We start from the raw sequence: 24,418 nt of genomic DNA, 5'->3' as shown, positions 1-24,418 counted from the left end.
GAGAGACAGAAAGGAATGGGGGGCTTGCTGGAAATGTGGAGAACAGCGAGCAGCTCTGCTTTGTGTGTATGTTTCTATTTTTAGGTGAGCATATCCTTTGTTTAATCCAAGGCAAAGTTAAGCCAGTTATCACCACTTCCATGCAGGCAGTGTGTATCTCACACCCCCCCCGAAGCAGAGTCAACCTAGAACTGACCTGAAATGGCTCATGATGCTCATGTGTGTGATGACCTGTGTGTGTGTGCATGTCTGTCTGTTGGGGGGAATGGGTGGGCGTGTGACTAGCATTTTAACTAGTTAACTGCTGGTTCAGTAAATAGATACAGCAAGTCCTACTGTCAGTTTTCCTATCATAGTGATGGCAGTGTAGCTTAATGGCCGAACATCCTACTGACTGAATCCCTCCCTACCTGTGCAACACTGGCCAGTTATGTATCAGCAGGACCCCTGATCAGTTACAGCTATGCATGTGTAGGACTTCTGGCCGGAGTCAGCCCTGATGGGATACCAGCTGGAATTCACATCACCGCACTGCACACTATTGCATCAATAGGGTACCCCACTCGGCAACCCCTGAGAATGCTGGTTCTGTATTGGCGCAATGGAAAAGCCTGATAGAGACAGTGCATTGCTTTCAGTGTACTGTACCTTGAGAGTCCCAAATGCTATTTATAATAGAAATTAAGATGAAAATGTGGATTTTGCTTCATCGGTGTATGTTCTGTCTGGGTAGATGATTGAGCGACTGCGGCATCAGCATTACCAGCGTAACCAAAGGCCTATTAGTTTTGTGCAGAAAAAGATGTTTGGCCAGTCATGCAAAGGAAATTGACTAACGTAAAATTCTTTGAATGCTTTTCTCATTTTTCTTGACATGACAGTTCCCCTGAGGACAGCATCATCAAGCTGCAGGGGGAATGGACCTGCCGTAAATATGATGTCGCTCAGGCCAGGCGTTTCCTTATATGTACAGTACAACCAGAACATCATCAGCTGATTAAAGTGACAAAGTATCACTGATCCTGGTGGCTTCTTGTGAAAGGTCTGTGTTGACCCAGGAACAAAGTTCAATATTAATCTTCTGTTATTAGCTGCACTCTTAAGTAATTTTTGAGACCCATGAACTATACCACCTGAAATTCAATTTGCAGAGATTGGTGCTGCTATTCATATTCAGTCACTGTATTAATGACTTCCCATCCCCCATGATTCTATTAATATTGCATCTAGCAGAATTATAAGATTCAGAGCAGCATTTCTTCTTCAGAATCATCTGAATTGTTTTCCACGTTAAGCCAGGGTGGGGTTTGAATACTCACGTCTCCAGGAATCCAAACAAACGGGTAGAGTTGATCTCGTGCTTAAAACATTTTCATTTCAAGTTCTATCAAAAAACAAATCACACAATCCAGAGAGCGCGATGTTCCATATTTCCATTTTTACGCATTTCTACAAATAACAACAAAGGCTCACTTCATTCTCAGTGTCTTCAGTCAGCTTCTGTAGCTTCTTGTTGTACAAACTGTACCTGGCAGCCAGAGTTGTACAGGATAAGTTTAAGAAGCATCATACTGTTGCTGTTTATTAAAAATCCCTTGTGAAGTTACAAACTCACCCTAAATAGCCTACTGCTTCGTGACCTTGTCTTATCATCCCTCTTAAATGTGAAATAAGTTGTTAAGTGTTTAAAGCACTTTTGAGTTTCATCCAAGTTTCTTAAGGGATAGGCTTTTACTGACCCCTGGTCTTCACCAGCAAATAATTTTTTATGGTCCGGACGTGTCGTACATGTTTGTAGCCGTGCGCCGGGGAATGTGGCGGTGGCGTGGCGGAATGCACCGGAGGGGGATCGGCTCTCAGAACACGGCCTGGGGATTTTCGAGCCCCGGCGCGAGGCGGCAGGCCGCTCCGCTTCAAGGTCGGCCGGCGGCCGCGGTTTTACCGTGTTCTCCGCCAAGCGCAAAGATGGAAGCCGCGAGAGCGTCCCGGCGGCGAAGACGCTCGGCGTTCCACCGGGCAGGAGACGCGGTGGCCGGCGTCGCCCCCATCGATCACGGCCTCCTGTTTCTCCTCGTCGGCAGGCGCTCCGTCTTCCTCTGTCCGTCCGTTTGACAGGGAGCTTTTTTAATGGCAGCAGAAAGAGTCGGCCCCCACTGCGGTCCCCAGGGAGACCCGCGGCGTCATTAGAGAGCTGGCTCAGCCGCTCGCAACGGGCTCTCACCTGGCACAAGAGCTAATAAACTGAATAATTCATAACTGCATGCACACTCACACACACATACACACACACAAAGGCATACACACATAAACGCACACACAACACCACTTAACACACGCATACACTTGCACGCACGCACACACACACACACACACACACGTGCACACACACACACATAGACATACGCATTCGTACGTGCACACGCCCTCCACCCACACAGACACACACGCACACACACACACACACACATAGACATACGCATTTGTACGTGCACATGCCCCCCACCCACACAGACACACACGCACACCCACACAGACACACACACACACGTAGACAACGCATTGACATCGCACATGCCCCCACCCACACAACGACACACACATAGACATACGCATTCGTACGTGCACACGCCCCCGACCCACACAGACACACACACACACACACACTAAATGACGGTGTTCAGCAGTAATACAGGAAGGAAAGCCTGACATAAAAGCGTGTGTTCAGTAAACAGCACTGTACAGGGAATACCCGTGGTCATTATGGGAGGCAGTGAAGCGCTGTTTTCAGGGGGAGTCGTAGTTAAGACCAGGCCCTGCAATGCAGCGTAGCCAGACAAGGTTAAGTGCTGGGGTCATGGGCGATGAGTGGCTGACTGCAGTGTTTGGAGCACTGCTGGGCGGCTGGTTTTAGAGCCCGTGAGACAGAGCAGCCCCATGCCTCTTGAATTCCTGCTCAGTGTCTGTACCACAACCTCGTAGTCATTCAGAATATCGGAATTAACATTTGTCTACATCCAGCTTGTTTAAAAGTAAGCTTAAAAGCAAGAGAAAGAGAGGCAAAAACAGCACCTAATCCTTAAAAGTGGGTCGTCTCATCCTTGCTTTGAAGTGTTCAGCCGGCTAATTCTCTGGGTATCTGTATTAGATAAGGAGAATAGCGGGTCTCTTGAAGCGCTGTGAAAGCCAGGCACAGCGGCAGAATTAGCTCAATTACTGAGCACCAGATTTCCGCTCTCAGCTTTTCAGGGCAGCCCTTAAAAGCACCCGTGTCTTGAGTGGGAACGCAGGGCCTGGTCTTGCGGTCTGTAGTTCTCCGTCTCAAAAACGTGACGCTCCGTCGGTGCGTCTCGTCTGAGCGTATTTGCTTCCCGTTGTGTCTGCTGCTCTGTGTGACAACGGGGCTTCCTCCCCTCGGCTCCACGCGAGCAAACTGGGTCAAGATGGTGGCCACGGCGACGGGCTCATAGTGACTGTTTATTGGATGGCACGTGCGAGCGTCGTCTCTGCCTCTCTCGTCTCGGCTTCCCCGCAGCCTGCAAATCACAGCCCAAGGAAAAGCCGTTCCTCTCAATGTGAGCATTCACAGCACTCTGGGCCTGCACAGACACATCACATCTCTAAACATCTCCAGTCTTCTCCACAATGAAAGACCTGGGTTCCTGCGCTGTTGTTTCAACATTGCTGTAGTGTTAGTAGAAAACCAGGGCACGTTTGGTTACAGGGAAAAACACAGGGAAAAGTGTAAAGCTGTCTTGCTATTATATGGAGTCGTATACCGGTTAGGGAACTGGACTTGTAACTCAAAGGTTGAAGCATCAATTTCTAGATGGGACACTGCTTTTGTACCCATGATAAAGGTACCAAGCTTAAATTTATTCACATCCAGCAATATGAATGGAGTGTGTGTTAAAAGAAATATAAGCAGTGTAAGTCACTCTGGATAAGAGCATTGGCTAAATGTCATGTAAAGGTAATGATTTTGCTGGCATTCTGTGGCATGCAGTTGCTTCTGTTGGATCTATAATGAATGAAAGTAATTAAAACACCTAATATAATACCTGTTTTTTTTGACAGATATTTGTTAAAATATTGTGGCATGTGTTTAATGAGAAACACTGTGAGCACATAGAGCTCTTGAGTAAGATGCTTTCAATCCCACAGTTTCAATCTGTTCCCAATCTAATGAAAAGATTTAATCAACATCTTTAGCCAAAGGGACAAAACTACCCCATGCTTAAATAAGCAAATAAATCAAAAGATAATGGGCTGCGATATTTGATAGTCTTCTACCTGGGCTTTCAAACCCACAAGTCCAACATGTTAATAACTACCTCCAAAAACAGGGGCCACCAAGGACCCTAACTTTCAAGACAGGTCACGGAGAGGTCAGACAAAGTCTCCAGTCGAAAATAGGCCCTGTCCCCTCTAAAATTCTGAAAGCATGGAGCATTAAATTTTGATAATACACGCTGTCCTTTTTAGCGAACCAGTGAAGGACATTACGTACTGGCCCTGTTCCTGTTCTGTTAGAAGTTATTAGATCTGAGAAGTTATGTTTTAGTTTATCTGTGGAAATGGGGGGAAGAGGTGTGCTTCCCCCCCCCGATTCATCTTGCCAGCTGTTCCCCGTGTGGGTCCATAGTACAGGAGGCTATACCTCCAGCTCACTTTACGTGCCATGTGTTTAAACTGCACTGCACTATTCTATAACCGTGCTATCTGCCGCCCTTGTCTGCCACTAAGCTATTTAAACCAGTGTGTCTTTACATGGATGGTTTGTCACCATTTGTGCAAAAGCAAGAGGGTTAGTGCTAAGCTGTGTTGTTAAGAAATTGCGTGCTCTGTTTGGAGAGACAGGATGCATCTGGTGTTGATAACGTTCAAATAAAAACAATAATCAAAATGCAACAATACACACAAATGGAAGGTGTTGATCAAGATGTCTGATGCAGAGAATCTGTGAAAATGCTATTCTGTAATTTCTGTAATTTAATTACAGTGTCATTGCTCTGTGCTTAACTAAACAAGAATGAGCTGACTGATCAAGATTCTGATTTTGCTACAATATATGGACAATTTTTGTATATCATATGAATACGCTATCAGATACATCAATTCTGTACCATAGTGTTAATGCCTGTAAATAGATGGGAAATCTGCACTGAATTAGAGCTGCCCTGTTCCCTGCACACAGAGCTATGGATGATGAAGAAATGGTTTTAGGGGCATCAAAGCCCTCAGGTGAAATATTTCTGTTCCTCACATTTTCCAGCAAGAACCTCCACCCCCCTCTCTCTCGGAGACTTGGAAAGGATTGGCTGATAGTGAGGAGCGTTGGGATTGGATCCATTAATAGATATGCAGCATCAGGGAAAATTAGGGACTGGTGGAATGGGGGGACAGGTGGTGAATTGGGGAGGGGGAGGCAGGTGGTGGAGGAGAGGGAGGTTACAAAGAAATACAGAGAATCCATTCTGAACTGTACATTAAACCTTTTCCCTTACCCCCAACTCCCACAACACTCTGTCTACTTATTGTATGGAGCACTGCCCCTCCCCGCCCCCCCTTCAATAGTTCCTATCATCTTCATTATTCTGGAACTACATTCCAGTGACATACACTGTGACATCATCACAGTGAGAACCACTTGTGCTGTGACATCATCAAGAGTTATCACTGCTGACATCGCAGCATGTGGAATGGTGTTGAGTTTCTGTGGTTAATTTGGGGTTGGAGAATGTGTGATTCATCATTTTCTTTCTCTTATTGGCAGTTTGGTTTTCTTGTTTTTCTTCTATTCCCTCAGGAAAAAACTACCCTATGTGGTGAATAATTCACAATAACAGTGGCCTACATTTTTTTAAATTGATTTGTCAGTGAATTTTTCCATGGGAAGTTATTTTAACAGGGGTCTTCACTTGCTATTTAATAGATAAATGCTAAGAAAACAGTGCCAACAAAAGCAATAAAATTCATCTGAATGTTACATATGCATTCGACACATACCATATCCGACTAGTTATATTACTGTAATGTACAATACTTTCAATATTAATGTTTCAATGTCATGTTTTGTAGAGCAGTTTCCAGATACCTAATCCTGCCCATTTGAACAACTTGCCTCTTAGTATTAAATAAGCATCTATGTAGTGTTCATATCAGATATATGACTATGCTAACCATCGTTTTTCACCTTGGTATTGGTAAATATGTGCACTGTGGGACACACTACAGGGCAAAAAAAAAAAAAAGATAAATCATTTATTATTGCATGAAACTTTTGAGTTAATATTATATAAAAATGGGTTCATTTGTGACACTGTTGGCTAATCCACTCAAAATATCTTGTAAAAATGCTACAAGATCAGGAAAATTCATAGCTAAACTAGGAAACAATTTGTCAGAAGGTGAACTGAAAAACTGAAACTGAAAAAAATATTAATGAATGTGTTAAATGTGCAATACCGATTCCAGCACCGGAGATTAATGCTTTAATTAAACTAAGGGAAGCAAAGCGGGTCGTTTTAATTTGAAAACGAGGATGTGGGGAACATATTGACCGTAATATTAATGAGCCGAGGATGAATATGAAACTGGAATATGAGCCGAATGTGATGTTCTTTCAAACCAGTGAGGGCTGAGGCACCACAGCATAGGCTTCTTCAGTCCAACAGCAGCTTACAAAATGGAAAATACATTTACAACATGGCCGCCGCTAGTCGATGTTTGCTGCCTCTAACTGCTTGAAATAGGCAGAGCTCCATTGGTGACATTAGCTTAATGAATTTCAGGAAAGAGTAAATGATTCTCATTTCTTCATTTTGAGAAATGCTCTTACCTGAGCCAAATACAGTACCCGAGCCAAAGATCCACTGGTGGAAATTCCATCTTGGTTACAGCCTGGTTTTATTTGGTCTAGCTGGTTGAACCTGGTTTGGAGATGGTCAAGCTGGCAACAAGATAGTTGAGATAGCAACCATGCTCGCATAACCATGTCCAGCTGGTGGGCGAGCTTTGTACAGACAACAGACCAGATGGTATCCAGCTGGAATTTCCACCAGGGTCATCATGGCTGCCTCTGCTTCAACCTTTTTTTACAGTAGAGCACCACACTTGTTGCCACCAAGAAACCTACTGGTAGGAACACCAGCAACTTTAAACTTTTTTATCCTTCTGTTTTTCTATGAATGATGCAAGGTCACATTTGTGCTTAAGAACCTGGACAGCTTTTGTAATAGGGCAATTATTGTGGAGAATGTAAATATTTATCCTTTTAACATATCCTATTTCCAAGAAAATAAGCAAGGGATTGAAATTTTATCTGGTAGAAAAACAACATTCTGCTCCGATGCAGAAAAAATGGAAAGCACGGCAAATTATTTCACTTACAAGTTATATCGATTGTCTGGTTATCATGGATGTGACCAGCCAGCTTAAAGGAAAATCTGAGTTTATCTGAGCTTGTCTCACAGCCTGCAGAACAGAGCTAGACCAGGGTAGCAGTCACAGTAGCAGTGATTCCATCTTATCTTGTTATTCTGATCGAAATGCAAGCTTGGCCTGTGTTATTAAATAAAGCAAAAGAATGATAGTTTAATCATGGAGCATGCTCTGTGTTAGGAAACTTGCTGTGGTTGTTCTGCCTGCTTCTGCTGACAGAAGGAATGATCTCACTGCCTGCCTTTACCCTTTGCCATGCCAGCAGTTGGAATGACTTCCTGTTAAAACATGTATTGCTTCTCCTTTCCTGTTACTTTCATTAAGTCCTCCTCTGAAGTTTTGAAGATAAAATAAATGTGTGATTTTTTAGGTCAAAATGTGCTTGAATGTCCATTAAACCTAGCTCTGGCTCTCAGGGGATGAACTGTTTCACTTTTGATTGGCCATTTACCACTCCACACCTCACCTCTCATCTGGCCGTAAGCTCATCCAACTCCATATTGAGTGCACCGGTGTCTGCTGGCTTGTGTTCAAGGTGCCTACTCTGTGGGTCTACCCTGTGACTGGGCTCCTCTGTGAGATGAGGGTTTAATGTAAGAACATTATGAAGTTTAAAGATGGCACACAGGACATTCGGCACTTCTCTGTTCATCATTTTGATTAGAAATCCCGACTGGTATCATGGCTTGAATCTGGTATCGAGGGACCACAGAGTCTCACGCTCCACTAGAAATCCTGTCTACTTATCCCGTGTGTAGCCGTGTGATATTGTGACAATGTTGTTCCAGCTTGTCTTTGTTTTTCGGAGCCTATGAGAGCGTTTTATCCCACGTGGTCCGCCTAGAGGTTCCACTACCGCACCCTGTTTGCTGAGCATGCATCACTTCCTGTCCATATCTCTCATCTGGGCCTTAATGGTCACAGCCCACATGCACTCTGGTCCATTCAATGCATTCCTCAACTGCTGTTACTGCAGAGATCTCTGCAATGTGACTCATCATTAGAACAACTGAAACATCTGCTACTGAAGGCGTATTTGCTTGTTTTTTGTTTCATTTTTTTCTTTTGTGAAATTGTCTATTGTATACGGTATGCAGCAGATGTCCATTGTATAATTAACTCTGATAGAGCGTGCATTGTGCCTATTGGACTCGGTTAGTCTTGATTAATTAGTTAGTCTGTTAAGGTGTCCAGCTACTAGTAATGAAACAGCTCCATGCGTCCAAATCTCAGTGTCCTCATGAACGTCCACACCACAATTAAACCACGTTCTCATGTTCCCACATAATATCGGTTCAGTACTGGTCCCAAACCTGTAGAGCCTCCTGTCTTTCTCCATTAAAAACTGAGCCACAGAGTGATAGATCACCATGACACTGCTACATGGTCCCCTGGAGCCTGGGCAGGGGGACAGAAGCATTGAGTATAAGCAGAAGTACGCTTTCTTTCTGTACAAGCAGGTATAAGAGAGTTGTTTACCTCAGTATATTTCACCTGTGAAACCTGAGGAGCAAAGTATTATGGTCAAGTAGCACACATATTTCTAGCCTTTTACGTTTGATGTTTTAATGGCATCATTCTGGATTATGGTTCCATATTTTGTACCCTTCCCCTGCACCCCACACTTTTTTCCCATTCTGCTTATTGCCTGCCCTGGAATACTGGCTGATGGTAAACTTTGCATATTAAATGAAACCGGATTCAGCAGGAGGTCCTTGTTATAATTAACCCCTGTTTGAATGAGAGCGCTATTTTAGTCAATTTGCTGCCTGATAAAAATACTGTTATTTTGTAGAGAAATTCCACAGAGTATTAATAGCACTTCAGCCGATGCAGGCCCAGGGTACGTTGGTGCATCATTTGTTTGATTTAGTCAATGTGGCGCGGCGTTCAGTGAGGCTTAAATCTATGCCTCTTAAACATTTTGCACGCCCCTTGACTGTAGATGATGTGAGAAAAATGCTAGTTTTCTGTTCAGGGTTCAGGTGGCAAGTACAGGATGTGCCACCAGTTTCACATGATCAAGGTTTTTATTTTTTGGGAGAGCATCACCAAATCACTGTACTGACTGGTTCAGTGGCTTTGCTGTTAATTTGTCTGTTTTGACACCGAAATAATGTGAGTTCAGTACACTGCTGGGCCATTTTAAAGAAAAAAATTGACTCTTTGTATCCATCAATGGACTAGCCTCCTGGTGTCTGGTCCAAAAGACATTGCACACAAAGATACGTCATGCTCCAGAATTAAAGATGACCTTTTGAACTTCTGGGGCTTGGACATATGGTTTGGGTATCCGTGGTAACTGCAGCAGCAAATAGAAGAGTCTAGAATACTGTATGTTGTGGAGGGGCTGTTCTTTTTAAGAACAAGTAGCGATGCTCATTCTGGAGTGATTAGTACCAGGATGCCCAGTTGTAGTTTTCCAAACAATAAAGCTGTCTATCACAGGCACATTGTGATTTCATATGTACCAACAAATATACGTGTGCATTTCCTTAATCTAATAACCTTAATCTTTTTAAACCTGTTGTAATCAATGATACAAAGATTTTCATACTACTCCCTCATAACAAACAGAATTGCTTCAACTAAACACATCACATATATATGTGCAAATGTTAAATGAGGCTGAACAGATATGTACGTTCAGTGAAGCTGCAGAATGTGTCTCTTTCTCAGTGAATATTCTCTTTCAACACTACACTACGAAATAGAGCGTGCAGCCGGTACAGCATGAAGACCTGTCTTAATATTACACGCAGCATGGCTCCACAGAGCACATGCTCACCGCTTCGTTCAATGCTGCATAAAACATCTGTGATTAGATGGCTGAGATTCCAAGATTGTGACACTAAGGAAGGCTAGCACAGAAATGCAAACTCAGTACTTAAAACAGCTCCCAGTGTCACAACCTCTGATACCTTGCAAGTGCTGCTGGGTAAAAACGTAGGTTATGAATGATTATGTGCGGGGCATTATTAACATTTTGAAGAGTAGGTTTTTTGGAATGTTTTTTTTTTCTTCCAAAAGTCAGTGTCCTAGAACTCCAGAGCTTTCAGTTATCAGTAGTTACATGAGCAGTCGAATGTCAAGAGTTAAAGGTTTAAGTTGTAAATTTCACTGTTATTTGTGCTGTTGTTCTCACTAATGTTGGGCCTACAGTTGAATAATCATGTGAAATACCAGAAGGTGCATTTTTTGTGGTTTGATAATATCAGCCTCTAATAATGTATTGATATGCAGCATTATTAATTGCCAAGTTTATGTATTTTTTCCAACAGCTGTATGTGTAGTTGCAGTAATGAAAGACAGAGTAGAGCAGGAGGCCCAGATAGCTCATTGCATTGAGTTTATTTCTATTTTAGAACTGATTGGCATGAAACAGCCTGGGGTGCAGACATTCCCCATAGACAAGATTCATGTGTGGTGGATGGAAACTGGTCACTGAGGAGAGCCATATTTGAGCCACAATGGCTCTGCCAGAGCTGACAGGTGGCTAGGGGTCCATGGCCAGGATTTGACTGACTCAGTGGTCATTTGCTCATTCCTGGGGGAGGGAGGGAGAGGGAGAGGGAGAGGGAGAGGGAGGGAGGGAGAGAGAGAGAGAGAGAGAGATGGGGGGCGTTTCATGCCTCATAAATGCCTTCTGTGACTGTCATAATGTAATTCATATTTCGAGCTCACATTATAAAATGCAGACTTGAAATTTTAAGTGACCTTGAAAATAGCAAGCATACAATAAAATGTAAACCATTTGCTGGACCTGGTAGCTCTGTAGTGCAATAACCAACTGAAGAATCATAGTACAGAAGCTAGGATTGCAAGTGCCAAAACACTGATTTCATAGGATGGTTGAGGTTTATATAATAAGCATGGTGTGCTTGTTATCTTATAGCATATGCATTAATTATGCTTTATATAATCTTTTTATCATCTGAAGAATATTACCCGTTTGGCCATTTCTCTCTCAAACCAACACCGTGAGACTAACGCACACTTTTATCACTTGCACATTACTATAATGCTCTCCAATCTGGTCTCCCAAAAATGATTGGTCAGCTACATTTAATACAAAATTCAGCTGCTTGTGTGCTAACCAGGACAAAAAGGTATGGAAGCCTGCTTCCATAAGAAGGACAGCAGACATTACACCAGTTTTAAAGTCCCTGCACTGGTTGCCGGTAATTTCTGTGGTTTTTAAATCTCTTCATCTTTTCATGGCCTTGCACCCGGGTGTCCCTCTGATCTGCCTTTAAGATATGAACCTGTTAGAACCCTTCGGTCTTCTGGGAGGGGCTTCTTAGTGGTTCCTAACACTAGGACAAAAACGCATGGTGAAGTGGCATTCAGCAGTTATGGTCTTACCCATTTTAACAGCCTGAGGATCAGAAACATACCTTTTATCCTTGCTTTTAACGGGTGTTTTTATTTTCTTTTAATTTTTAAGTTTTTAGTTTAAGTTTAAGTTTTTAATTAATTCATTTATTTATCTTTCTAAGCATGCTTGATTTTATTTGGTTTAACTTTTATTTTACTCTACCCTGATTATTTCTGTCTGTGTTTTGCATTATTCTGTGCATTAGTCTCTCTGTTGAATCTCTGTTGTTTCCTTATTCCTGTTTTGGCTCTGCCCGGACATATTTTCTATTGTTTTAGTCTATGTTGTATTTTATTTGTGTTTATCTTATGTTTTGATTATGGGAAACACTTTGTATTGCATTGGGTTGTTTGAAACGTGCTATATAAATAAAGTTTGATTGATTGATTGATAAATGAAAGGTTTCTTGTTTGTTGGTTGCCACAACTTTTAATCATGACAGCGTCAGATGATGTCAGATTTAAAGTTAGTATTAAAATGGTTCAGCCTGTATTAAAATTATTATGTGAGAGCCATGCTTGATTCTGCTTTAACTGGTTCAGTAAGCTATGTTCTATGACATGCTGTTCGTGGGTTACGCTTTAATTATTTACATCATTTTAGTGGGTAAAAGGCAACGGGAAGTGCATTTCCCTGCAAGAGCGACTGCTGAAAAATCCGTTCAATTATCTCTTTCACCACACGGCAGGCTATAATGTACGTTCCGAACACTGAGCAAATTAATATTTTTTTCGGTTCCTATACTTGAGTCAACTGGTGTTGAATCCGATGTAGCCTGTGCTTTCTCCCGTTAATGGTGATAAGAGGCATTTCAGTAAGCGCGCGCCTCTCCCGCTGGTGCGGTAAACGCCCTAGGAGATGTCAGAGAAGGGTGTTATTTTTTCACGTCTCTAGAAGGTTCTATTTATAATAGATAGCTGCAATAGCTCAGCTATAACTGAGTCTGCTTGTACCCGACAGCCATTTGGAGTCATATGACCCGCCGCTCATACCTAAGGTATCTCCAGTGACAAACCAAACTCCGCAGCAGCTTGGAGCGTCCTACCAGGACAAGCATTCGCTTCGCGCAGCACCGCGCGGAACTCGTTCGGAGGATGTACAACGCTGCGAAGTGCTTGCAAGAAGACCTTGGATTTTAACTAAAACACGCACAGTGCGTGACTGAAGGGAAAGCTGAAAATTCACACAGCGGAATTGTTAATAAACAGCGATGCCAGAGGAAAAAGGTAATGCGTGCATGACAACTGATTGGACGACAATACATAATACATACACGATATACTGTATAAAACACCGATAGCCTTGCTAATGAAACATTTAAGCTGCTACCTAGGTCATCGGGGTCTGCTACGAAATAAATTTAGACTAGAGTCCAGATGACATAATTCGATGCATTTTTAAAGTACCATGGAGAACAACTGAATAAATATCGGAAGGTATATCAGTAAATGCTACCCCTATATAGCACATATCAGTTTTCTCAATACACCTGCTATTTCTGGCCGTGATGACACGCTGTCTAAAGCACTGGCAATTTGTTTATTCCAAAAGAATAAGAAACTGCAGATATACTATTCCTCACCTACAGGCTCACAGAACATGTTCATTATCTACTTCCCTTAATACTGTAATGGCTTTTATTACCCAAATAAATCATACAATTACTGTCTGCTGTAGCACCAGCTCATGCTACTCCTCAGTGCTGTTTATTATGAACTATTTTACTATGAGTAATGATAATGCTTTTCCCTTGGCTTTGTATAACCAACTCAACCGATAGGTGAACTTTGTAGCTATTGCAAACGGAACATCCAATAAACTGACACGTGCTTTTGGCCATTTTAGTATAGCATAAATGATGTGGTTGGGCCACAGAAATATTAAGTGAATAATAATGCTAATAATTGCCTTTATGAATATTGTGTCTGCTGCTTGGTCTGTTGCCAATGGATACGTGCTGGAACAGACTGCGAGATCCACCCGTCTTGAAATCTGTTCATGTCTAGCGATAACGTGAGGTGTCACATGCAAACAGTGTCCCTCTGCAGAAGGCACTGGTAAAGGACACTGTGTGAGTTCTGCAGGGCAGGTCCAGCTTGTTGTTGGTGTGATGTTGTTCAGCTGCGTTCCAGAAGAGTTTTTGCCAGCTAGTATATTGGGACAAGGGGAAACTATAAATATCTGTGCTTGGTACCCTTAAGTCTGGCGTGACTGCCAGAATCCTCATTTGTCTGGAAGGTATGGTCAACGGAATTATAATGTGAGAATTCTGGGTAGGGTGGCAGGGCATCATAAAAGCCCTCAATCCCCCCCCCCCCCCCCCCCCCCACACACACACACGCACACATACAGAAGGACACTGTACCCTCAAAGTGATGCAACGGTCAGTCGAAGCGCAGGCCAGCCAGAGTGACAGCATTCACCCCCGCGGGCCAAGTAAACAAACTAAGGCTGAGGTTCACACGTGACGCCAGTCCTGAATAATGCAGTACAGGGATCAGCTCTCCTACTGTCTGTCTAATGCGCCAAGGGGAGCCTGCAGGGCTCCACGTTACCTGCCCTAATGCCGCTTTATCTGCTCTTATGCCACTTTGCCTGCCCTGCATGATGGTTTACATTTTACTTTTTTAACTTGCGGCTGCCTGTACCCAGAGACACTTTGTCGGCAGGTTGCCTAAGTGCAGGCTGCTGGATGGGTGGGTCCAATCGGATTGGCTCCTACGTGAGGCAGCCCCCTTTTCAGTGGTACCCATGGATACAGGACAACATGGCGTGGTTCGGGAGACGGGCCGCACTGGTGAACGAGGGTTCGAGAAGCCGCGAGGGAAACGCACCTGGAAGGGGGGGTCGGGCGAGGGTGGGGTGATCCTTGGCGCGTGACTACATTACCCGCCGCTTCCTCTCGGACGACGGCCTTGTGATTAGCGTCACGTAATTATTACTATTGAGGCGAGGGGGAGGAAGAATGTCGCCTTTCAGTCACCGTCCTGCCATCTGTGTGCAGTTGGCCTGAGAGGGTGATTACTGCAATTTCCACATTCCTCCCGCGGCAAGGCCTTCATTCAGCGCGTTACGCAGACACGCTGGGCGTTTAGGTTCATGTGCTTCCTTCACGGGACTAAATCATGACACGTACTTGCATTTCCTTCTCATGCCCCGGGACTTAAACTCATAACCTTCTGGCCACATTTCTGTATAGAGACTGATAACTACTCTACACTAAAAGGCGTGCTGCAGGCTTATAACTTTACAGACACTAATTGGCTGTGGACTAAAACAATAGCAGATATAAGCACAAAAAACATGAGTAATACATAAAAACAGGGAGTTGGGGACAGGGAGAGGGGTAGAAAGATTAATGTAATGAATGAAAGCAGACACACTCACAGACTGTTCACTGCTGATTTGATTTTCGGGAGAATTCAGGGCCTTTGTCTGAGTTCGGAGCCTCATTCTGAAAATGCTGAACCACATTTTTTTCCTCCTTCCTATTATGAGGGAATCAGTATTCATTACCCAGCATTCCTGGTTCTGGCCCAAGGGGAACAGCAACCAACAAAAGGAAATTAATCTGGGAGCTGTGTCAGGGGAAAATCGTGTAATATCTTTATAGTTCAACAACCGTTTGTGCGGTGGAAAAGAAGCTGACACAAGTTTGGCATGCGGCAGAGGGCTGGGCTCTTTGTAAGCACATGTTATCTGTATGGCTCCTGCATCCCCCTGCACAGGACTGAGTGCCAGTCCTTAGTTTACTAGGTTACCGTATCTACCCTAAGCCAGGGGAGACATTCTCCTGTGACGACCAACACGCGTTCCTTTATTTTCTGTGATTCAGAACAATCCGTGTTCACATACAGGAGTACTACACATTCCCATGCACACACCGTGTACACACACACTCACAAACATATGGACTGTATGCATACACTCCCAACCACACTGAACACATGACTGGCACACAATGTGCAACTCTTTGCACTTGTGTTTGCATTGTAAGCTGCTCTGGATAAGAACACATATACCGTATTAATGTGTGGGGAGACACACACACACACACACCATTTCTGCTGTGTCATTATTTATTTGAAAACCGGTAGCTACATCTCCATTACTCATGTTCAGCACAGGCTAAAGTGAATATATTACTGTAGGTCAGTGCTGAAATATGAAGCTGTCTGTGCCTTAGTGCATACCTTTCATATTTACACTGCTATTGTGGGCCATTTCTTCCTCTGATTGTCGTCTCAAACCATTGTACTGCTGTCCATGCCCATATAGCAGTGTCTGACCTGTGCTGTATTGTGCTTAGGACTTGTGTATGGGCTCCATGTGTTCAGCTCACAATTAAGCATTATTATTACCTTGGTTTCAAAGCTGATGCTTTTGTTATGTTTCCAAAGCAAATAGCTGTTGTCTTTGTAATGGCACACATGCATAACAATGTGGTTCTTTATCCTGAAAAGAACTAATGTTAGTTGTTCATAAGGCGGGGGGGGGGACTAAATGGAGTATTCACTCATGTTACGCACCATCCAGTTGTGAAATGAAACATGAAATTAGATTTTATTTCATAATTATGAAAATGTATACTTTTAGATATGTTTGCTTTTGTACCCTGGCAGTGCAGCCACAGTTGAGCGCACTGTTTCCATGTCTCAGGATGAGAACCATGAGACACAAAGTGGAGATGCGCTGTGCAGTTACATAACAATCATGAACACAAGGCACCGGATACCAGACACACTCACTCACTCTTTCTCTCGTTGTCTCTCTTTTTTACGTAGTCTGTCACTCACTGTGCCTCTCTGGCTCTCCATCTCTCTCTATCTCTCTCTCTTGCTCTCTCTCTAGCTCACTGTCTCTCTCTCTCTCTCTCTCTCTTGCTCCCTCTCTCACTCCAGCTGCTCATGAATCAGTACATTTGTTCTTTTTAAAGACTGACCCACCCTGACTCTTATGTCATGCAGTGCATGGCTGCTGTGGGCTGGGGTGAGATGGGATTGGTTGGTAAGGCAGAGCCCTGCTGCTTGACCTGAGGGTCGCGGCTCTGATCCTGGGTGGCCCACTGCAGCTGCATGCATGAGCAGGGCTTAACCTGAGCACCTTCTGCAGAAGTCCTGAGGGTACAACTCATGTGCCGCAGACTTACCAAATAGGGGATAAGCATAACTCTGGGTAGGTTAGTCTGGCCAGCGTGCGCATTGTGTGAATGATTGGTTACAAAACCGCATAGCAATTCTATCTATGCTGTCTTTGGGGGCTTGCATTACAGACATTGGTTGTGCTGATTGCATTAGCTGACTGGTCCATGTCTGTGTTGCTTGGGGTGGGTGTTTTTTACTGTTTATCTGCTGACTCCAGGGATCCCTGTAAAGCCTTTAAATGTGAGTAAAGGCAGAAACGCTCTGCAGGACAAATTTTAAAATGTTTACAGCCTTCCATAGCTGCTGCCGATCTCTGCTCCGTAGGGATTTGGGTTCATAGTAGGTCGTTACATGGAACCGACATCAAGTCAGGGCTGGAAGGGTCTAAAGCATTACCGAGGAGAAACAGGGATAAGCGTATCAGGCGTTAAAGGGTGCACTGTGATCCCTCCACACCCACTAACCCCACAGATGGACTGTACCCACAGCAACAAGAAGCACAGCAGAACCACCACCATTGAGAGAGTTCTTTTTTAGGGTCACTCAAAATCACTATTAAGGTCAGGTCTATTTTGAAAACTACCTATAAGTCTCAGTGGGACATATCTGCTAAAATAAAGGTTAATACAAAAGATGGAATGGACCAAGATGGCTGCCACCACTGTACCGGACTGTGATGGGAGAATGAGGTATTGTGACATCACAATGGGTAGAGCTACAGTTACCTGTCAATCACTGAGTTGTTTGAACAGATCAAAAGGTTTTGATCACCACTACAATGACACAATGATTGCTAGATAATACATCATTCTTCCTTCTCTAGTACACCATGGGACCCAGGTGGTGTTAGATTCCTGGTGTAGTGGCACATTTGAAAGAGTAATCCTTTTTGACCTTTTACTATGATGACGCCAAAGTTTTCTTTTTGTGTTTGTCACTCGGCAAGAACAATCTAAGGTCTGAACGATTGATGTTGTAGACATCTGTGCCTGTTGTGCATCCACACCGCCAATCCCACACGCACTGTCGGGACTCCAGATGAATTATGGGAATGTGTAGCATGCACATGTTATACACATGTAGCGTGTATAACATTATATACTCTCTGGCACACCTAATATGTATATGAAAGAAATACGATTGGAATTAGTAGTTTGAACTTAATCTTAATCTTAATCTTTAATCTTTAAAGAGGGGGTAGAGTACAGCATATGTGTTTTGGATTTGGGTTTTGGGTTTTCTGTGGTCTGTTTACCATTTAATTAAAAGCAGGAGCACCTACTTGGATTCAGACAGAATTGCACCTCACTGAAATACTAGTAACATATCACTGTGGTTTATAACCTTTTAGTTTGAAGTGTTTTTGCCAAACCTGAGGCAGAGCTGTCTGCCATTGCAAGCAGTTCTAATGTCAAAGAACTCTCCGGAAGAGAGAGTTATTTCCATTGTAGCAAGCCAAACATCCTGAAGGGGAGTCCCCCATATATAGAATGGGTTACATGTTTCATTCACTGCTGAAATGGGTGCAATCAGAAATGAGAAAGAAATGGCAGTGCTAAGGACACAAATTGGAAACGGAACGTCTGAGAAACTGTTTTTCCCAAATCAGGAACATAATTACTCATGGCGCCACTGGTTGGCCCTGGCAACCAGTGGCATGTAACCAGGAGGCGTTACTTACATTCCAGTGAGAGATGAAAAGGGTATCTATTGAGCAAAATCAGAGCCAGTTCTTCTGTACAGACAGGAAGTGACAATGGTAGAATTGTCAGGCCCAGTGCCTATGTACAGACAGAAAGTGACACAAACAAAAACATCAAGCCCAATCTATATGTACAGACAGGAAGTGATATGTTCAGAACCATTAGGCTCAGTGCTTATGTTGTGGCAGGAAGTCACACAGGCAGAAATATTGGGCCCAATCCAGATGGGAATTGACATGATTTCAAAACATCAGGCTCAATCCATATCTACAGACAGGAAGTGACACTAGCAGAAACATCATGGCCAGTCCCTATACGCAGGCAGGAAATGACACAAGCAGAGACATCAGGCCAAAATCATATGTACGGGCAGGAAGTGACACGGGCAGAAACATCAGGGCCAATTTGTATTTGCAGACGACAATTGGCGCAAACAGAAACATCAGGCCCAGTACCAATGTTCTGACAGAAAGTGACGCAAGCTCCTGATCAGGTGCACAGCAGCGCTCTGTTGGCTGGTTCTGTTTAGAGCTGTGTGCCTGACAACGCATAGCGGGCCTCTTTGCCAGACCTTCAGTCAACCACATGTTTCCAATAAAACGTACGCTTTTGATGTCTCCCTGATTCTTTTATGACGATAATATTTTTATTTAAAATTCTTTTCTTGATTGATAACATGCTCTTGCATCGAATACGGTCACAGATGTTATTAAAGTATTAGCTCCCAGCTGGACAGCTGTCTCTGTTTGTCCTTCTCATAGTGCACAGTCCCCTTGCTGTTTTGATTGCATTTGTCCAACTTGTGTTTTCCTGTGAAACAATTCTCAGACTTCAACATGCCATAGATTTTAATCTGCAAACTGCTCTAGAAACTACCGACGTGACTCCAGAAACATAATTCTCATAATCAGGTTTATGTTCCGCTGGTTGGTCGTCCAAAGTAAAGCAAAGTGCTGTTTTCTTTTGAGGAAGTGCTTGCTAGTGCAACCACACACCCCTTGGACGCTTATCTTTCAGGCTTTGTGCCCAGAGAAAGGAGGAAAAGGGGAAAATGGGGATATTTCCCTTGGATTAGGGAGCATGTTGATTTTGCTCAAGCCTACTGACATTTTTAACTGGGAGCAGGTTGCTTTGTCTCAAGAAAGTGCACTTTTTTTGTACAGAGAGAAATTAGTGCTGTTTGCTCCAGCAATAACACTTGATTCGTGTAGCTTTCAGATTTTCTCTGTGTAGACTGGATCAGTTGTGTCCCCCAGGGCATTTTCGAGGTTTTTTTCCCTGTGCAAACTCAACTATTTTCACTGGCTCTCATTTCCAGTTAAGTCAAAATAAAATACGGACCTAACATAGGGGAGACTGGGGTTGGTTGGCACACCTTTTCACTCTTTGCCATATTTCGCTGGCATAATTTATGTCAGACTATTCAAACCAGTAGCAAATGAAAGGTGAAGGTCTCAGCTATAAATAAATATATTTTAATGCCCACAGATGTTTTCTAAATTTAGGTGATTAATGATTAAACTCATTTTGTGCACTTGTGCCTCAACATGGGGTTGGTTGGCACACGTTATGGGGTTGGTTTGGGATGCGCCTCTGTAATAATATGTTGCCCAGGTAACATCACTCAAAACACAGACTTTCAAATCTTATATCAAAATGTGTTCCTATCTCTACTAACTGGAAGTAATACATTTCCAGTATTTTTATCTAATGCAGTTTTATGATACTTACTGTATAGTGTGACAACAATGTTTTAAAATTTTGATACTAAATAACACAAAAAAGCAAAGAAATGAACACATAAAAGGGCATGACTTTTCTGATGTTTTAGCATAATGCATGACTGCAGGTCAAGAAAACGCACATTTTGATGTCACATGTTTGTGTCTGTGACCTTCAAAGCACCAGAAAATAGCTGTGTGCCAACCAACCCTTGTGCCAGCCAACCTCGGTCACTCCTACTATTCTGTTTCAAGGAGATATTTGTTCACAAATTACATTTGCTTTGCTTGCTTGATGATGGGTGCTCTTTAAATTTGATCATTAGTCTTCCCAGAAGGCTTTGTTTCCCCTTGTTTAGGTAGGCCAGTCATGGCAGTGTCCTCTCAGAGAGGTGATAGCAGATGATTGGGGCTGGGCATGTCTCCTGGCGATTATGAGCTCATGGCCAATGAAGAGAAGGGTTTGCAGTTATGTGGTGTCGTGCTTTTGCTGTGAACTAGAAGAAGAGCCTGAGCATGTTTACAGTTAACAGCCGGGTCTCATGAATGGACTCAAAGTCGTACGCAGGCTTGCGACTGTACTAGAGGGTTTTTTTTTTTTTGTTGTTGTTGTTGCTGATTTTCTTTTTTTGGCGAAGGGAATCTGTAAATCACAGGCCAGAATGTTGTCATGGCTAAATCTGTGTTCGTGATTTACCAGATCCCAAGAGGCAAAAAAAAAACTATTTTCCATTCAGTAATAAAAGGCGACACAGGCTGACTGTGGTTGTTTTTGTTGCAGAGTTGTATTCGGTGAATAATATAGTCCTGGCTTCAACCCAGGCTGTGTTTGCAATGATTGCCTTCAGAGGAAGGAAGTTGAATGTTCCGAGAAGAACTGTTCAGAGAATTATAAGCCAGTGTGCACTTCTAATAATTTATGAAAATGGAAACAATCACACCTTTGTGTCAAAGATTGTTGATGGCAATCATGTGTTCATCCTCAACCTTGTACATCTGCATATCGCCATTTTACATATTTGCATACAGTACATGTTTCTGTGAATATTTGCGTGTTTGCGTTAGCTTGTGAGTGTATATCTGCATGTGTTTGTATGTGCACGTGAGTGTGTGTGTGAGTACCCCTGGTTGACTCTCTCACTCTCTCTCTCTCTCTGTTTTTTTGCAGTCTTCCACCAGCAGGCTGTTCACAGCCCATTGGATCAGAAGCAGAGCAGCTCCATCCTGTGCCAGAACTGCGGAAAGGCCTGCAAGGGGGAGGTGCTGCGCGTGCAGAACAAACACTTCCACATCAAGTGCTTCGTCTGCAAAGGTAGGGCCCCGCCCCTCCGCTCTCAGGGCCGCTCTTAAGAGCCGAAGCCCCGCCCCTCCGCTCTCACGGTCGCTCTTAAAGGCCGAAGCCCCGCCCTTCCGCCCTCAGGGCCGTGGATAAAAGGCAGCAGCCCCACTTCGCCTCTCTCAGACCGATAGATAGCGCAAAGGTCAGAGCGTCTGCGCAGGGACAGGCCCTCGAGGCACAGCTGGTGGGAGACATCGCTGAGGACAGCACGAGCTTATCACGCTTCCAAGCGCTTACACGCCGCCACAGTCACGAGGGGCTTAAAAGACAGCGTGCGCACCTTCCATGTACAGTAGATATATCTTCCGCCGTGTAATACACATGCGGCAAGTGAACAGGTGGCCAGCACTGCCTCCACTGGCTCCCCCCCTGCTTCCAAACACAGGCTACAGAGCAGTCAATGTTATGACATATAATGGAAAAAACAACCAAAAAAAAAAAGACCCAAGTCAAAACAGTCTTTTGAGTACCTGAATCATAGTTTCCTGCTGCGCGTCTTAGATGGGTGTTGTTCTCTTTTGTCCAGTGTGCGGAGGCCGTTTCCCCCAGCTGGGGTTGTGTTATTGCACCATTGTTTTGTACACATGTTCTGTTGCTAGGAGACCAGGGGTCAGTCGACAGCCGGTGCTTCCTGGAGGTTATCACGCTTATGCTACAGAGGACAGGGAACATGTAAAGACACTCGCGTGCATTACGAACGCTCACGGATGATGGACACGGAACCGCTTTTCTCACAGATGGAGGTGCCTCTACTTATCGCCTGAAAACGCCCTTAATGTTGTCCCATATCCATTTAACTTATGATTGAAAGAGGATTACAATAATTTCAATGCTAAAGGTCTTGAGAGAGCAGTTGCTTTGCTAATATGTGGATTTGGTGAGCAGCCTGTAGATTACATTATGGGAAAACCACCACTGAAATTGCTAATTGCTACTTAGCCTACCATCTTAATCATCTAATAATGAACCACTTTCATTCCATTCCACTTTCACTGCTGAGACAAAATATTATCCTTTTCCATGTAGATTATTTCATCGATTACTTATATTGCTAATAAATTAGTTAATTTCTTTGCCTGACAGACAGCTGCTGTCCTGTTAATGGGTACATATATTATAATCTGTTTTCATAGATTAGTGTCTACATTTGAAAATTGAAAGAAGATAATGCTGTGTTACAGCTTGATTGATTAGAACATAATACATAATATGTAGACTGAGGAGGATACCTTCTCAATAATGATGTGATTTTGTGGAATTTTGCAACATCTGTCTCCTGATTTGTATAGATGACTTTAGAAGTACCCCCAGCTTGCCGAGGCTTGTTAGAAAATAACTGTCATGGGTGGCCTAGCCCTCAGCCCACGGGGAGACCTTCCATTTATTCCACAAATTCAATTTAATCATAATTTTCTGATTTTATTGCTCCGGAATTACTATAAGGAAAAACGTGGAGCTGAGAGAAATTAAGCACATAGTCTGATCTCATGATCAGGCAGTCTTTCAGCAGCCAGGGCTGCTGAGTCTTAAGTTTTATCTGGCAGTTTATCACCAATTAGCACTAATGATGGTGCTCCTCAGCACACCCTCTGTGTGACCGCTGTGGGGTCCAGCTAATTGTGAAGTGTTGATCCAGGGGTGGGCCTTGGTCTTATTTTAACCATCTTGTAAAATAAATCAAATCCAATCTATTTATTTTGCATAGCGCTTTGAATTTTTTTTTTTTTTTTACAGAGAACACTTGCAAAGACATTTTAGAGAGAGCAGGAGAAAAACCAGGCAGACACCAGGCCTGAACCCCCAAAAAAGGAGAAAAACACTTTAATGGTAGCGGGAAAAAACTCCCCAAAGGGAAGAAATCTCGGGCGGAACAGAGGCAACAGAGACAACATTAGAACATTAATTGCAAGCACAATGTGAAATGTGAGGTGTTTTAACATTATTTTATTATAATTAATGTTTATGATGCTGAAAAGGGCATTCATAGTATGGAATTTTTGTTTTACTTTTTCCTGTCTTATTTATTAGAAAACAAACTGAGTTTATAGAAACATGTATGTATCTATAAATTAAAACATTAAGAAAACAGTTCATTTGAAGCTCATTTTTATGTTTGTTTTCATTACGACGGCTAATTGGTTTGCGGTGCAGCCCAAGCCCAGCTCAAAATGTGTTTAGATCTAGAGCTAGATCTAATCTTTTATCGTTGTGTTTTCATCATTAAAGAATTCTCGCCACACCTAATCTGTACTGACACTCCCACACCACTGTAATCTTATTTCCCTCAGAAAATGATAAAATCACAACAGATGTCAATGTCATTAACAAACTCGAATCTTGCACTTTCCCAGAGATGTTGATAGGAGCCAGTAACGCTAATAAAGCTCACATGGTATATTTAGTGAATGGCCCAAAGGATGATCACAGAGGGCCAGAATAACAAAAGACAGCTGCCTGGGACGCCACGGGGGCGGGGGCCCCCCTGTCCGGGCCGCGTGACCGTCGCAGTCCTAGCCGAGGCGCGTTCCGTCACCCCGTGAACGAGGGCCAGGAGAACACTATGTGCCCCGCCCTCTCCGCAGGCCAGAAAAGACACACACGTCAGTCCAGAGGTCAGTCTGCAGGGGTGTGAGCCAAAACCCTCCATGTAAATCCCATTCTAACTAACAGGTGGGACCTCTACCCCGCCACCC

General features: G+C 43.4%; 1 protein-coding gene across 19 annotated transcripts in view; it reads left to right on the top strand.

Moving 5' to 3' along the window:
- The window catches only part of ablim2 (actin binding LIM protein family, member 2), an 85,562-nt gene that overhangs the window by 5,122 nt on the left and 56,022 nt on the right, over positions 1-24,418 (top strand). For 16 of the 19 annotated variants that reach the window (XR_010331256.1, XR_010331250.1, XR_010331246.1 and 13 more), the window contains exon 3: positions 21,555-21,698. Coding sequence is in view for 3 of the 19 variants with exons in the window: in XM_064343621.1 (XP_064199691.1) it covers positions 21,555-21,698 (144 nt within the window). In the remaining 16 variants the exon portion in view is untranslated. Of the gene's footprint in view, positions 1-12,296; positions 13,045-21,554; positions 21,699-24,418 lie in introns of those variants that run through there. The other 3 variants (XR_010331248.1, XR_010331244.1, XM_064343622.1) reach the window with 3 other exon arrangements.

This window comes from Anguilla rostrata, chromosome 7 (assembly GCF_018555375.3).
Source record: "Anguilla rostrata isolate EN2019 chromosome 7, ASM1855537v3, whole genome shotgun sequence".
In the NCBI taxonomy this organism is placed as follows: domain Eukaryota; kingdom Metazoa; phylum Chordata; class Actinopteri; order Anguilliformes; family Anguillidae; genus Anguilla; species Anguilla rostrata.
Note: the sequence above shows the minus strand (reverse complement) of the source record. Positions and strands in the feature narration are given on the sequence as shown.